The 17,054-nt window shown below is 38.0% G+C and overlaps 2 protein-coding genes across 2 annotated transcripts; both read right to left on the bottom strand.

The window, feature by feature from the left end:
- Positions 1–8,675: 8,675 nt before the first annotated feature.
- Positions 8,676–9,847, bottom strand: LOC131310798 (uncharacterized). The gene is made up of 2 exons (XM_058338005.1): positions 9,554–9,847; positions 8,676–9,031 (listed from the first exon to the last, which is right to left on the bottom strand). The coding sequence occupies exons 1-2, from the start codon at positions 9,705–9,707 to the stop codon at positions 8,766–8,768; spliced, it is 420 nt and encodes a 139-aa protein (XP_058193988.1). The 5' UTR covers positions 9,708–9,847; the 3' UTR covers positions 8,676–8,765.
- A 3,720-nt stretch (positions 9,848–13,567) lies between these two features.
- On the bottom strand, positions 13,568–15,622 carry LOC131309431 (uncharacterized). The gene is made up of 4 exons (XM_058336068.1): positions 15,606–15,622; positions 14,772–15,152; positions 14,435–14,493; positions 13,568–13,653 (listed from the first exon to the last, which is right to left on the bottom strand). The coding sequence occupies exons 1-4, from the start codon at positions 15,620–15,622 to the stop codon at positions 13,607–13,609; spliced, it is 504 nt and encodes a 167-aa protein (XP_058192051.1). The 3' UTR covers positions 13,568–13,606.
- Positions 15,623–17,054: the final 1,432 nt, after the last annotated feature.

Below are 17,054 nucleotides of genomic sequence, written 5' to 3' on the forward strand. Positions count from 1 at the left end.
TTTAAAACCCCTGCCTCCCTTTTGTTTTCCCACTTCGGCAGAGAGAGGGAATTGTAGAGAGAGAGAGAGAGAGAGAGAGAACAGCTAGCCGGGCCTCCATTTCCAGCCACCACCGAGCACCTCTAACCACCGTAGCTCCACTCCACTCACTTTGCTCACCACCACCTTCGGCCACCAGTACCTCCTCATAACCACCTCCTTCCTCCATTACAGCCGGGTCACCACAGCCGTAGCACCATCACAACTATCGAGTTCCGCCGCCGCTCCGACCCGCCACCGAACCTCTCCGAAACCCGTTTCGCCGGACGAAAGGTAGTTCGGAACTCACCTCCCTAAGTATATGTCGTGTTTCTATTATGATTTTAGCGTTACGGTATGATATTAATCGAATCCGACGTCGCCGGTTGAGGTCCGCCGGGAGCCCATTGTTTTCCGTTGAAAACAGTCACTGGAAAATCGAAATGTTAAATTAGAAAAATTACAGTTTGGTCCCTCAAGTTTGTTTAGCTTGTAAATTTAACCCTAGTGTATTGGAATCTAAGATTATAAGCCCCAAAGTTAATTAGTTTTGGTTAAATCCTAGTTTTTATTGCGATCATGAATTATTTTAGTACTGACAATACTCCGCGACGATTAAGAATAAATGTAGACTTTAGTTTTGATAAAGAAAAGAGAAAATAAAGGAACCGCTTAAATTATTTTTCTCGCAAGATAAATTTTATCGCATGATTATTTTTATGGCAATATTAGTTGTATCGCACGATTATTTTATGGCATTGTTGTGGCATCACATGATTATTCTTTTTGGCATTGTTAGTTGTATCGCTAGATTATTTCTGTGGCATGATTAATTCTATAGCGAAATAAATTTTATCGCTCGATTGAACATTATTAGCATGTTAGCCTGTATCATGATAATGTTGAATTTGTGAAATGTTATTGTACTGATAGATTGGACAAATAGGTTCCCGGGGTTGGTTGCGATGTACGGATTTAACATATTAGACGTGAAAGTAGGTTTAATGGATAATGTGAGAGGATGTGATTTTGGATTCCGGGCAATCCTGGTTTGGAACCCGTGGTGTTGTATTATTGATGAATGATTGGTGGTGATTTGTTGAAAGTATGGATTTATGAACCCTGGGTACGGCATGGTGGTGATCGGCTCTCGGATGTTTGGGACGGGACATAAGGGTGGTATTGTGCTTGTGTCACAAACCGGGACAGAGTGTGCTCGCGTGCGCACCCGGGAAGTTTTATCCGAACTTATGGTCACGGATGGGATACCGGGTATATAACTTAGGTATTTTTCATCCGGATCTGGAAAAGGGGAGTCGGATCACATCAGTGCCTTACGCCGGAGGTTATGGGTAGGAACGGATCTGTGGATAAGATCCGAGATTTCACTTAGGTTGAAGAATAGTAATAAAATGATTAATTGTTCTCTTTTTATGCTATGTCAATTAATGCACTTCAATTATATTTTCTTATTGCTTGTAAGTTATGGGTTCGGGTGGGTTTTGGCTATTGAGCGTCATCGCTCACGGTACTATGTTGCCCTGGTGACTCGAACGCCAGGTACAGAAGATGGAACAGAAGTGTCGTACGATTCGATCGAGTTAAATCCTAATGAGGAAGAAGCTGAAAACCTTGGTTTCCGTGCGCATAGTCGCTCTGATTAATTTAAGTCGATTTTATTTTGGAAGCTTCTAAGTTTATTTGAAAATTGTAATATGTTGATTTATTCAAAACGGTTGTGATATAATGACATTTGCTTTTGAAATGGTGACGCAGTAAATCTTTGAATTTCTTTTGTGAAAATAATCTTTTCGTTATTATTTTTAATGTCTCCGAATTTTCGGGGCGTTACAAATGGTATCAGAGCTTTAGGTTCAAACTCTCGGCCTTGGGTAGATCGGGTAGAACATTCTCCAAGAGTGTTGTCCGGGGTTGTTATGCGCTTAATCTACCTATTGTCTTAGCTACTGTACGATATTTTATTTTATTATAAGAGTAGCATATAAATTTGTCTTGTCGCCCGAAGTAACTCCGTTAAAGTACTGAAGTCAACGACTTCAAGAAAGAGATAGAAGAACTCGCTCCTATTGTAGATATAGAGTAGATCAACGAAGGCAAAAAAAAAATTCTAGTTCGAAGACGAGACGATAGACCTTGACAATGCTGGGAGGAAGAGACTGACACCAAAGAAGACGCTATTTAGAAGATTGAATACCCGCCAAAAAAGGGTTTTCCCTTCCCGTCGAGACTATGTTCAGAGATAGGTTGGAAAGGGTAGGGTCATGGTGTGAACGTACCGTGAGAAAACTTAAGTCTTGCATGTATGACTAGCAGTAAGGGCTAACTGTAGTAAGCATGCGTGTCTGGCCCATGTGGCACTTTATGAATAGATACTTTCAATAGTTTTTGTTCATTTTATGTGTGTTTAAAAAAAAAAAAGGGGGGTTTTGTTTAAAAAAAAAAAGAAAAAAGAAAAGGAAAAGGAATTATTTGCAGGTCATTGTATAGAAAAATTCAAAATTTATTTTATTCTTGGAATTTCAAAATCCTTTGCTACGAATCCGTAGTAGAAACCCTTTAACAACTTCGCATGAACACTACTACCGACGACATCCACGTTATCAACATGTTTACGCCAACCTCGAGGTCAACGCAACACAAAGTCCAATGAGATATTGAGTAACATGAAGGTCGTGCAATTTCTGCAAGCAATTGTCACATCGACTATTTCGACGCCCCAACCTCAAGCGTCGTAGTCCCCTCGAGAAAGTAGATAGATCAACGAATAAAATTATGATGTTGTCAGAGATTCGAAATCATCACCCAGCTATATACTATGCAAACTACATCCGATGAAGGCACCATCATAGTTCAAACAGATCATGAAGAGCTCAAGGTCGTGAATATCTGAGAAAGCAGCAACCATTCTCTTGCAATGGGGTTCTATTTTTTTTAAGGGGGATAGATGAGCTATTGACAATTATTCATCTAAGTCCTCATTCTCATTCAATCGATTGTATCCTAACCGCTCGCTGGCTTCAATCTCTCTTGACTCTTCTTAAAATCACCTTCATTATGACTCTCCATTGTTGGAGTTGCAAATTCAACTAAATCCTAAATTGTTGAACTCCTTGTATAATTCAAACACCTAATTCTCGTGACATTTTCTGGGAGATGGGTGTTCCTAAAGATCATCTTGTTTCGACCTTTCATTAGTTGATCAGAATTGCTTGTGAAGTCAACAGTTACCTCAATTGTGAACATAACCTTCCTAATCACTCACATACTGCATATTCAATGCAATCGTCGTTTAATTTGGGCTAGTGCACTCTCAGCAATTTTAAATAATTTTCGTTGCTAGCCATACAAGGACCGGTCGCAACCTTTGAATTCTTTTGATATCACATCAAAACATTCCTCCGACCTTTCAAAACTCTAAATTCGCGAACCTAGTTCGAGTTTCAATATTGGAGTTGTTTAGTCCTTGAGTGCACAGATCGTTGTCATGCTTCGTTTTCTTTAAGCTAAGTATCCTGTCTTGAGCTAATAAAATCCAATAATCATTCTATCAATTCCTTGCTCTATCCCAAGAATGGACTCGTAAGCCATTGCTTATTTTTCAATTGTGCCAATATTTTTTTTTTTATAACTAGAGTTAGATGCTTGTTTTGAACTGCGTTTGGCCGATGTGGTGCAAAATAAATATTTAGTTCGGTTTCATCATTGGGCCTTGTAATCCTTCAGAACTTATTGCGGTAGATCTATATTTCTTAAGAGAACCCGCCTTGTTTATTCCATTGCAATATTTAGAAGCCCAAGTATTTGTTTGTTTCACTCGCATATTAATTCTTTAATCATCACTACTACAATGATGAAACTCTTCAGATTCCAATCATTGAGTTCACATTTATTTATTGATTTTTGATTAGCATCATTGAGTTTACTTGGGTTAACCTAATTATCATTTTCATCGTGCTCCAACTCCAACTCAAAACTAATTGCACCTCGACTCGTGGAGGAGGATCTGTTCGTACTTTCTATGTTGTGCTTTGACCTTTGAATATTCGACTCATGTTTGAAACCTCATGAAAATTCTTGTAATCTTCTCGTTTCTTTTGGAGAAAAGTACCATTCACCGTCTAAGAGGCAAGAATCAAACTTTCAAGAACTGACCGATGAAGGCGATTTGTTGACAACTCCTGATCACTCAAAGCCGATAAAAGAGCTACGCCGACAAGAGGATGAGACCGTGGACTTTCAACATACTTTTTTATTCAAACCGCACCGTGGGATCATCCAATTTGGCAAGAAAGGAAAGTATCGCCTCGCTACATCGGTCCGTTCGAGATCTTGGAGCAAATTGGCAAAGTAGCCTATCGCCTAGCTTTATCGCTGCAGATCGCCAAAGTTTCACAACATTTTTTCACGCCTCCATACTATGGAAATATATGGCCCATCCCTACCTACTTGTTCAACTGGGAGGAAGTCACACTGAATGAGGGTACGACTTTTGAAGAGCAATCGGTGGAAATTCTTGATCGTGCAGAAAAAGTTATCCGAGGACGAACGATCAAACTAGTCAGAGTCTTATGGAGATACCAAGAACGGGAAGAATCAACTTGGGAACGTGAGGACACAAGGAAAGCCAACTATTGCAGCTGTTTCAAATCGAAGGTACGGCTTAATTTCGAGGACGAAATTATTTTAAAGGGGATAGATTGTAAAGACCCGATATTTTTTAAAAAATAATAATAATTTTCAAAAAAAAAAAAAAAAAAAAAATATATATATATATATATTATTTTGCTCGTTAGTTTATTTAATGCGAGAAATTATTTTCAACGTCACACCAAATTTTATTTCCGTAATCGATCATGCGTGCTCGTACCCGGCGAGTATATTTTTTTTCTTGTGTGCGTGTGTTGCTGCAGACCAAATCAAACCCTTCCCCATTTCTTGCAAATTTCGGCTGAGTATTAAGGGGAACAAAATCCCTCATCTCCTCCCTAAATTCCTCACTAGTAGACAGCACATAATCTTCCATGGGTCAATATCCTTAAGGCAAATCCAAACCAATTTTTAAAACCCCTGCCTCCCTTTTGTTTTCCCACTTCGGCAGAGAGAGGGAATTGTAGAGAGAGAGAGAGAGAGAGAGAGAGAACAGCTAGCCGGGCCTCCATTTCCAGCCACCACCGAGCACCTCTAACCACCGTAGCTCCACTCCACTCACTTTGCTCACCACCACCTTCGGCCACCAGTACCTCCTCATAACCACCTCCTTCCTCCATTACAGCCGGGTCACCACAGCCGTAGCACCATCACAACTATCGAGTTCCGCCGCCGCTCCGACCCGCCACCGAACCTCTCCGAAACCCGTTTCGCCGGACGAAAGGTAGTTCGGAACTCACCTCCCTAAGTATATGTCGTGTTTCTATTATGATTTTAGCGTTACGGTATGATATTAATCGAATCCGACGTCGCCGGTTGAGGTCCGCCGGGAGCCCATTGTTTTCCGTTGAAAACAGTCACTGGAAAATCGAAATGTTAAATTAGAAAAATTACAGTTTGGTCCCTCAAGTTTGTTTAGCTTGTAAATTTAACCCTAGTGTATTGGAATCTAAGATTATAAGCCCCAAAGTTAATTAGTTTTGGTTAAATCCTAGTTTTTATTGCGATCATGAATTATTTTAGTACTGACAATACTCCGCGACGATTAAGAATAAATGTAGACTTTAGTTTTGATAAAGAAAAGAGAAAATAAAGGAACCGCTTAAATTATTTTTCTCGCAAGATAAATTTTATCGCATGATTATTTTTATGGCAATATTAGTTGTATCGCACGATTATTTTATGGCATTGTTGTGGCATCACATGATTATTCTTTTTGGCATTGTTAGTTGTATCGCTAGATTATTTCTGTGGCATGATTAATTCTATAGCGAAATAAATTTTATCGCTCGATTGAACATTATTAGCATGTTAGCCTGTATCATGATAATGTTGAATTTGTGAAATGTTATTGTACTGATAGATTGGACAAATAGGTTCCCGGGGTTGGTTGCGATGTACGGATTTAACATATTAGACGTGAAAGTAGGTTTAATGGATAATGTGAGAGGATGTGATTTTGGATTCCGGGCAATCCTGGTTTGGAACCCGTGGTGTTGTATTATTGATGAATGATTGGTGGTGATTTGTTGAAAGTATGGATTTACGAACCCTGGGTACGGCATGGTGGTGATCGGCTCTCGGATGTTTGGGACGGGACATAAGGGTGGTATTGTGCTTGTGTCACAAACCGGGACAGAGTGTGCTCGCGTGCGCACTCGGGAAGTTTTATCCGAACTTATGGTCACGGATGGGATACCGGGTATATAACTTAGGTATTTTTCATCCGGATCTGGAAAAGGGGAGTCGGATCATATCAGTGCCTTACGCCGGAGGTTATGGGTAGGAACGGATCTGTGGATAAGATCCGAGATTTCACTTAGGTTGAAGAATAGTAATAAAATGATTAATTGTTCTCTTTTTATGCTATGTCAATTAATGCACTTCAATTATATTTTCTTATTGCTTGTAAGTTATGGGTTCGGGTGGGTTTTGGCTATTGAGCGTCATCGCTCACGGTACTATGTTGCCCTGGTGACTCGAACGCCAGGTACAGAAGATGGAACAGAAGTGTCGTACGATTCGATCGAGTTAAATCCTAATGAGGAAGAAGCTGAAAACCTTGGTTTCCGTGCGCATAGTCGCTCTGATTAATTTAAGTCGATTTTATTTTGGAAGCTTCTAAGTTTATTTGAAAATTGTAATATGTTGATTTATTCAAAACGGTTGTGATATAATGACATTTGCTTTTGAAATGGTGACGCAGTAAATCTTTGAATTTCTTTTGTGAAAATAATCTTTTCGTTATTATTTTTAATGTCTCCGAATTTTCGGGGCGTTACACGCGCGGTTTTTCGAGACAGCTTAGCACACTGAACTTCGCGGGGGCGCTCCAGACACTCTCGAACTCGGATTTGGGCGTGGTTCAAAGCGTTTGAAAACTTGTCGAGTCCTCTTTCTAACCCAATTGGTTTTGTTCAAAGACGTTTTATACATTAAAATGTGTGCCCATTTTACTATCAATGTGTCATGGAAAAAGTTATTTTGACCAAGGAAACGCATTTTTCTCTTTGCAATTGAACCGGGGGCCGCCTATATGTTTGGAAAATGGGTTTTCTTGAGGTTTAGAGGAGTAACAAAGGAGCAACAATCCAAGCCCCGAAGGTATATTGTTCCTTATTTCATCGTCGGGGAACTTAAAGATTATTCGGAGGCCCAGATTGGGGTGTCTACACACACACAAGCCATTTGATTCTCATTGTTGCATTTGGTGTGCTACAAACCATAACATAGAAGACAGAACCATTTGTTAGATTTATTCCAATTTTGTGGACCAGCATATTTCATTTGTGTTAAAAGGTTCCAGATTAGTTCGACTATCAAATTATCTGAGTATTTGTTTGGGACCCATTTTGGTTAGGGGTCACCATTTAGATAATAGGTCATTTTGGTGCACCTAATTTTTGTAGTATATTTGGGTTAAGTGTGGGCTTGTGCTTTTGTGTATATTTAGACCCATAATGGGCTGGGCCATTTATTAGGCACTAGAAGATTATCCTGCTTTCATCATATATATATATATATATATATATATATATATATATATATATGTGTGTGTATGTGTGTGTGTGTGTGTTTGGGCCCACTAAAACACATACTTTTGAGCACCAAGAGGGAGAGCAGTAAAATGCCTCTTTCTCTCTCCATAAAAGGCGAAGAATATTGTTCTACTATTCTAATCTGATCGATCAGCTTGCAACAGAAATAAGGGCTTGACCGTTGCATTTAAGAACATGGCAGCCTCATCTCTCGCAGGTATGTGCTTGAATCTCAAGTTTATTTCATCTGTCATGTATTGTAGCAAGATATTAGGGCTTGTAGTTGTGGATTTTCTAACAATTGGTATCAGAGCACCTTGTTTTTCAATTCATGAGCTGTGATTGCGAATTTAGTTCGTATTTATGTTGTTTGTTGGGTATTTAGCTGCCGATTCCTTTTACCCCATTTTTTCTTCCGCTGATCGTGTCTCGGTTTCCATCACTACAACAAAAATCACATTTTATAGCGTGCGAAAAACGCTGTTAAATGTCATAGATAGCGTTCCGAAGAACGCCTTATTAGGCGATGCTATTAAAAGTCAAGACTTTTAATAGCGTTCATTGCACGCTATAGCATGTAACCTTTTTATAGCGTTCTTTGAAAGCTGTCTTTAACATACTTTTAATAGCGTTCTTTGACCGCTGTTGTAGATAAACTTTTAATAGCAATCTTTGCCCGCTGTCGAACGTCAAAGACTTTTAATAGCATTGACTAATACAGTGTTCTTTAAAACGCTATCTTATACTTTCCATAGCGTTCTTTGCCTGCTATCCTATACTACTTTTTATAGCTTGCAATGAACGCTATATTAGCCAATTTTTGGCCTTTTTTTTTTTTAATATTCTATAATATCAATATGCTAGTATTTTCAAATAAGATCATGGTAATTTCATTTAAGAAAAAACAAAAATGAAATATTCCATTCAACACCAACTATATCCAACCATCAATGTACAATATACAATTCAACCATTGAATAAAGATTCATTACATTAGCGGGGAAAACAATTCCCCGACAAAAACTACATAAAAGAGTCTGACTAATTAGATGATACAAATGATAAAACTTCCCCTAGTTCAAACAGTGATAGCAAGACTTCAATTTCAGATGTCTCTTGTAGGAGAATTGATAGCTTGGGTGGTAGACAAGCTGTTGTTACCAAGTCTGTTGTGTCTGATGAGGAGGAAGCTCCAGTTTCAGCTATTCCATCTGTTTCAGAACGAGCTTTGGAAAGTGAAGGGGAAGGTACTGAGTATGTTAATGTTGGCTTGGTATCTCTTCCAGCAGCAGCTTCCACGGATAAACCTGTGGTTGAACTTAGTAGGTCAAAGAGTAATGTCTGCAAAGGAAAGAAGAAAAGAAAAGAATTTCTTCAAAATGTAGATGCTTTGGGAACAACCTCTGATCTGTATATGGCCTACAAGGGTCCAGAGGGAAAAATGAAACTGTTGCCTCTTTAGAAAGCACTACCAGTGCATCTAGTGTTGCTTCAAAGCAGGAATTTGTTTATACCACGAAGGATAACGAAAAAGAGACTGGCGCCCAAAATTTGGTGGAACGCTATGGAAGTAAGAGTTTTTCTTCTACTTATCCCGTGTCTCTTTACAATTTCAGCACACTTCAGTAAACTTCAGCAACAACTAAGGTATATCAGCAACAAAAAAATCATATTCTAGCACTTTATCTAAGCAAAAAAATACTATTTTTTAACTAAACATCCAATCTTTCGAGATTGCAGTATTATCACATCATAACAACAAATATAAGTTGAATAACTATTCGCTTATGAAAGTATAATCAACGAACTAATTTAAATTTTGAGGATACCTAGTCTGACCAAGCACTTTCCCCAACTCCAAAAACTGCTCATTTGATGATTCCTTAGTCTCTCAAGATCAGAGTATCTAACCTTCACATAGACAAGAGAAAAAAACCAAAGTCTATCCTTCCTTCGTCCAAGTCTCCTTTTCCTCACCCCCATGTCCCCTTTATCCTATTTGGACTAAACGCAATTTGTAAGTCCCGTATTCTCTTCATTTCAATGGAACAATGACAACCAAAAAGTTCAGTCACACATTACAAAATCCCAAGACAAATATCAACTAGTAAGAGTATAATGGAAGTCTGACCTCCTGGTTACTGTAGAGTTTGAGACTTACACAACCATTATTTCAAGCAAGAGGCACATCACCAAGATAAGACTAATGGACTAACAGTTTTCAGGTTTGCTTTTTTCAAGTACAAGTTTCCATCTTACCATGAGTCCATGAGAAGGTGGAAATTGAGATGGAAATTAAGCTATGATGGGTCCTCAATCGAACAGGAAAACATTGGCATATATTTAGCTTCACATTAGGTGTCGATCAACAGATTTTTTGGTGGGTTCAACAATATGTTTCATAATCACCCCAAGATAAGTTTTTTTCCAAGACCAACAAAAGAAATGTTTCATAATCACCCCAAGATAAGTTTTTTTCCTCAACCAGCAAAAGAAGATATATTAAGAAACAAAGGGTAGGTACACTTTGACCAATAGGATTAGTAGCAGAGAGACAAACCAAAAAAAAACTATAGCAGATGAACTCAGCAAAAGCAGAACCAAAGCATAAAAAATACCGATTCCATATAAGCAACACCAGCTTGATTGAAGGAGTGTGCAACCAAATGACTAAACCATTATCGCCACAACAATTAAATAGAAATTGCAAGAGCTGACTAAGAACCCAGCCAATTTAAGAATTATAGCAGTTAAACCCATGGGCAGCCACAGATGTAGTATCAAAGGTAGAATACTACCCTATCTTTTACTGCATCAAGCCAAATAGATCCATATCCAATTTATAATAGCCGTGAACAGAGATTAAAAAGCCCATCCAACATATAGAATCTAATATTAACACAAGTCACAATGTCAATTAGGAAACACATGTTGTAGATTATCGCGGAATGCTGACAGCCCGGGGAGGGGCCCCCCACAAGGCACGCCCGGAGTGCCCCGAAAAAAGCTCTATTTAGGCTACTAACAACAGTGCTTTTTGTGACCATCCTCAAATAGTTCAGATTCTACATGAAAATGTCACCTTCTTCTTCAACACTTGAATCTGTAAAAGCAAAGCCTAAGGTACCAAGACCATTAATCCGACTTCCCTTTTTCATAGAAAATATAAAACCCACAATAATCTTCTTGTGCTTTATAGGCAAACAATGAAGACACATTCATCTTGTATTCTGTTTTCTAGAGAGAGCCCAATATTCTTATCAGAATGAAAATAAAAAACTAGATTCAACCCCTATCTATAATCTATGCAAACCCTATAGATCATAACCTTTCAAGAAGCCAATGAGTGAATATTAAGCCCTGTAGGTATTCATTCGATAATGGTATGTCGTCAATATACAATAGTATTAATTGACAGAAATTCTCAATCATTTATTCGGAAATAGAGATCAAATAATTGCCAATTAATCACAAGCTAATGCAACCCTAGGTGTAAATGACATGATCCACAGTGATGAATGATTGATAACGTTATAATGATCTTTATGATCTCCACAGCTCCACCACATCCAAATATGAAGATGATACAATCCTACTAAGTACAATTAAAAAACTAAATAACAAGTGTCAGTGGAGAAGGCATGTCCACTTAGTCAAACGAAATTTCAACATTTCATATGTTAGACACTACATTTTGAATAGTCTGACTAATAACAAGAACATTGTTAGGCATGGAGAATAAGTAATTCAACCAAACTATTAGTGATAGATGATCATTACCCCCATCCTAAAAGACAAATTGTATCTCATGTTTTTGCTAGTCAACTTTTGCTTCTAGTGTGAACCTGTTTAGGGCTTCTCCGTTCGACAGCTCTTTGCTTCAATGGGTGCAATAGGTAAACAACTTTGCTCCTTTTTTTGTGCAGTTTGTTTATATCCTAGCTGCTGACCAAGTAAATAATCCATCGAAGTACCACCCCGAGGGAAAATGGAAAATAGTCATTACATAAGCCTTAAAACCATTGGAAACACCATAAATCAATCTTGGAAGACCAACCACCCTGTGAAAGGGTACAACCCTTTGAGGCAAAGATCCATCTTTGAGGAACAAGAATCCTATGCTATCAACTTTGTAAGGCTTTCTTGATTTATATTTTATATAGCCTAAAACATAATCTCCGAGGCAAGACAATCAGTTGTTTTCTATTTAACTCTCTTTTCCTTTGAAAATCATAAAAAATTGTTCCTCCACTAAAGGAGCCAAGCTCATTTACACATAATTCAGCCAATAGCATGTTTGCAAGCGACAAATCATTTCATAAGTACAATGGCTAGGATAGGTTGAAGAGAATTACCACAAACTGATTCTTGTGCGAGCTTGTGCATCTATAGCAAATCAATCTTGGATGTTCTAACTTTGACAATCACTTCATTGATCAGTGGCTCTTTGATTGGGCATAAGTCTAGTAGAGCCCATATATATCTTCTACACATAACAGATAATGAACATGATTAGCGAGAAAAAAATAACTCTTTTCTAATTAGAAAACCACCCAAGCTGAATTCAATCGAATTAATATAAATCAGCCAATCAGAACTTCATTAACAGGGAACTATGAAATCAACAATATACTAATATAGTTCATTGAGGCATATCTACAAACACAAGGAAGCACTTGTAACAAAAAAAAAAAAAAAACACATTAGCCAGACTATGATGGACACGGATAGCACTAATAACTCATCTTGTTATAGTTTATTAAACCCATGACTCGATTCCATTCCCTTTAGATGATAAGCAATAGATATAACCTGAGAGAGAAATAGATATAAGTTGTTGTTCTCGTTCAAACGAAATCATCTTGAAATCTCAGCAGAAATTGTGAAGCTACTTCAAAATTATTAGCAAAGCGATGTCAAAGTGCATATTACGATGTTCACTATCTTGCTCTGAAGTGTTTTCTCTCCAAAACTCGTACTTTCTGTTTCAATAGAAGCCAATCAACTAAGCCATATGTAGAAAACTTCTGATATTCACCAATATGAGGTCATTAGTCATAAATAGCAAGGGAATTTTTCAGTATTTCTCTTTCTTTTTGTTAAAAATTCCTTTTGCAAGAATCATTAGACCACCAAAAACCTAAACAAAAGCCCCAATACAGTATCAATTACAAATATAGAATTTCGAGAAAAATAGAGAATTGTTTGGAATGAGTCAACACAAAAGCCCCAATATTTTTTCGGAATGAAAACTGATACTTCGATAAATTAAATCCAAACCCTCAAAGCAGTATTTGTTGTAGTGTTAGGAGAAGTATACTTATGTTAGATGGTTCAAAAAGATATGCAAACTCTCATCTATCACAATTCTGTTCAAAGCTTCAAGCATACAAGAGTCCACTTCACTTACAATACAGCAAGAGATTTACTACAAAAGCTTGGGAGTTCTTTCTTGCTTCTCTATTAAAAATACATCATGGAGTACAATCATTTCCTGGGAGCAAACTAAGAAAAATAGGAACATAGAAGCTAAAACATAATTTCCCTATAATGAAAGTTCCTCTAGGTAATCTGCAACTATCTCAACTCAACACTAAATTTTAGACCTCCTTCAGCATTAAATGGGTGGTTGTTGTATAACATTGTGCACCTAGGTTATAGAAGATAAGAGCCATATGTAAGAAGAAGTCAATTGTTTATGTATATCATGTGTACTTAAACAAGAATATATAGTGTACTTAAACAAGAATATATAGATGCAATTACGCAAATAACGTTACATGGCAATATTAATACATCAAAAAACGCTACGCAAAACAAATACGTGGTGGAGAGGTTAATATGGGTACCTTAGTGGCTAATTCATGGAGCGTTCTCACTTCTCATATATCTCTGATAGATCCTCCATGGCCACAAATCCACGTAAGCCCTAGTGATCAAACAATCCAACTCAGTGGGCAAATGAGCTGAAGGAAAAGAGATATTGAGGCATTGGCTGCCATAGAGGCCAACCATGGGGCACAAACAATATAACCTTGTGTCTTTACCAAACAAATGAAAACTGCCCTGGATCATTCCTCTTTAGCATATGAAAGCATCAAGATTACCCTTAAAACTATTGGGGCTATATATACTTTCAACTAGAACTTTAAATAAACCCTATAACATTTCTGGGCCCATTAATCATAGACTCCAAATTTCACCACGCAAATCGGAGAAAGCCCTAGAAGACAAAAATATCAATAATTATCTTTTTTCTCTAACTTCACTACGAAGACGAGTGGGGCGAAGGGTACATCCAACAACACAACTTGTTGGGGTGAAATTTGTCAACAAGTAGAAAAACCCACATGGTTTGTTGTATGACAAACAGTAGCAGGAGCCAATCCAAAATCGACCACTCAAAAATCAAGCCCTATTTGGATCAATTGCACAGCAGTTTTCCAAAATACAATAGTTTTTTCCTTCTCGTTCAAGGAGTACCCATTTGCATCTATTGTATTTTTTGGATTCTATTGTCCAAATATCTAAGGGTACTAGGGCACAAAAGTTTATTTCAAACCGAGCCTTAGGATTCATATGTGGCAAACAGTAGCCCCAAATACTATCAAACAAACTATAGAACGGAATCAAGAAGACAGAATGAAAAATCAAGTCAGGTAGTAGGGTATAAAGCTTCAGATTTTTCGGAAAATAGAAGAGGAACAAACCTTTGGGTGGAAGACAAAACGAACTCAACATTGAAACCCTAGCACAGCAGCAATCGATCCTGAGTGAGCAGAAAAACCAGTGATGCAAAAAGATAACAGAGTCAGTTGATTTTGCATCAAACAAGGACCTAACAAAACTGATGCAAACCTTCTTTTTTTTTAAAATCTAATTTCATAAAAACCAGAGAACGGCAAAACAATATCAACATATATGCAAATAAAACTCGTGATCTACTAAGCATGCAATAGCGAGGAGGCGATCGGCTACAGAAAATAGATCGGCTAAACATCGGTACCCACAACAATCAAACTCAAAAGCCAAGAAGGGAAAACCCACCGAAACCTGAACAGACGGCCCTTGCGAAGGCAGATCGACGGCAAATGGTGGTTGGGCCGAGAACGTTGGTTGACGATAGTCGGCGTGTTAAAACGACGTCCGGCGGGATACAAGGGCAAGATCGGCTGAGAGGGAGAGTCCGTACAGATCAGGCGAGGTGATTTAATCGACGAGGATCGGCGCAGTTCGATGGTGACGACCGTCGGTAGCTTGGTCCGATCGGCAGAGAGGAAGGGCGACGATGGTGGGGGTTGGTGGGAGGAGAGGAGGAGTCGCCGCCTTCCCCCACCCCCTTCTGTCGTACGCCGTGGTTTCAGAGAGAGAGAGAGAGAGAGAGAGAGAGAGAGGGGTTGAAAAGGAGAAATCTGGGGAGGTGAAACACTGGTTTCATTTTGTAAAGAGTGAAATGCTATTAAAGACTTGTGGGACGCTATAATAGATAGGGCGTGAGCGTTTCCTTTGGTGCTAAATGGCTGAACGCTATAATTGCCTCTTTACAATAGCATTTTTAAAAAAACGCTATCAAATTATGCTATTAAAGACAGTATTTGTTGTAGTGCATGGAGATCCGTTGACTGTTCTTGTTCCTCTTCACTTTAATGTGTTTTGTCTTTTGTCACAGATTGTGGGTTAGTTAAATACTTAATTTGTTTAATCTTTGACAAAAGGAGAAGTGATTAACCCTGTTGCTGATTGTTGCATCTCACGGACTTTTCGTGTTCGTCTTCTCCTTTTAACACTACTGTTTTTTATATTGTTCTTTTGAAAAGGGGCTTAAGTGATACTTTTTTACTCTATTTGTTTAATACTTGATGAAGTATGAAGAACGCTTACCACCTATTGGCATTCATGGTGTGTTTGGCGTAACCATGAGAAAGATGGGCTTTCCTTCTTTTGTCATTTACTAAACTTGTTGACAAATGAATTTTGGTGTTCTTTGTCTATTGTTAAAGGAGAATATATTTTTTGTGGTGATAATAATAATAATGGCTTTACCAAATTTTGGAGGACTTGATTGGTCTAATCTTTGACGAAAATAAGGGAAGTGGTGAAACCTGTTGACTGTTGCACCTCTCGACACTTCCGTCTTTTTCCGTTTCATACTTTCTAAAAGTTGTTGTTTGGATAAAAAAAAAAAATCAAAGTACCATTTTAGATTGGTTTTATAACCAGTTTTTAGTGCTAAAGTGGGTAATATTTTTTTTCCATCCTTACTGGTTATCAAAAACTGTTCTTTGAACGCCGCTTATGTTGATTACGGCGATATTGTTGAGATTAACAAAGGTCCATAGAGTCTGGCTATGACTTTACCCTATCGGTAAATCATTGTTTGGAAGGATACTTTGAACAATAAAGAGAACAATTAACTATATTGCATTTGGTGACTCAATTTTACCATGTCGGTAATGGGTCATTTTAAGTCGTTATATTTAATTGTTCTGCTTTGTCCTACGTAAGAGTCTTACTAGTCCTGTGATTTAAGACTCTAGTAGAACTTTTGTAGCTAGCAAAGTGAAGAATTTTTTTGATAAGCATGCTTTCGTTTTACATGCTTAGTAAATCTAGTATTATTTCTTTAGCTTTCAATCCTGGTGTATCTCTGCAATTGTCTGCTATCAAAACACTAAATGGGACCAATTATGTATTGGAATGAGTCGCTTAAGGTGAACTTGGCCATTATGAATTTAGATTTGGCCATAAGGGAGAAAACACCACCTAAGCTCACTGCTGAAAGTTTCGCTGAAGCAAAAGCTTATTATGAAAGGTGGTAGCATTCAAACCGTACTTGTCTCATGATTATGAAATTCACTATGGACAAGTCTATTAAACAATGTGTTCCTGATAATGAAAATGCAAAGGCTTACTTGAGTGTTGTTGGCATGCATTTTACCAAGTTTGACAAACTTGAGAAAGCAACCTATATGCGATTGCTCACTTCAAAAGACTATGATAGTTTAAGTGGTGTTCGTGAGCACATCATGAAGCGAACACACTATTATAACAAGTTGAAGGACATGAAAGTTGAGCTGGCTCAAGACTTCTTGGTGTGGACAGTTCTTGAATCTCTTCCTACAAAATTTGATGGTCTCAAATCTGCCTCTAATGCTCAGAAGGGAGAGTGGAACTTGAATGAAATGACTACAATAGTCACACAAGAGGAAGCAGGATTCAAGGAAACCAAAAGGGCCAAGTTTGAAAGTGCTTTTGTTGTTACTAATGATAGTGGTTCTCACAATAACAAGAACTTCAAGTCTGAGAACAATAGTAATAAGTCTCATCCCA

This window comes from Rhododendron vialii, chromosome 12a (genome assembly GCF_030253575.1).
Source record: "Rhododendron vialii isolate Sample 1 chromosome 12a, ASM3025357v1".
NCBI classification, from domain to species: domain Eukaryota; kingdom Viridiplantae; phylum Streptophyta; class Magnoliopsida; order Ericales; family Ericaceae; genus Rhododendron; species Rhododendron vialii.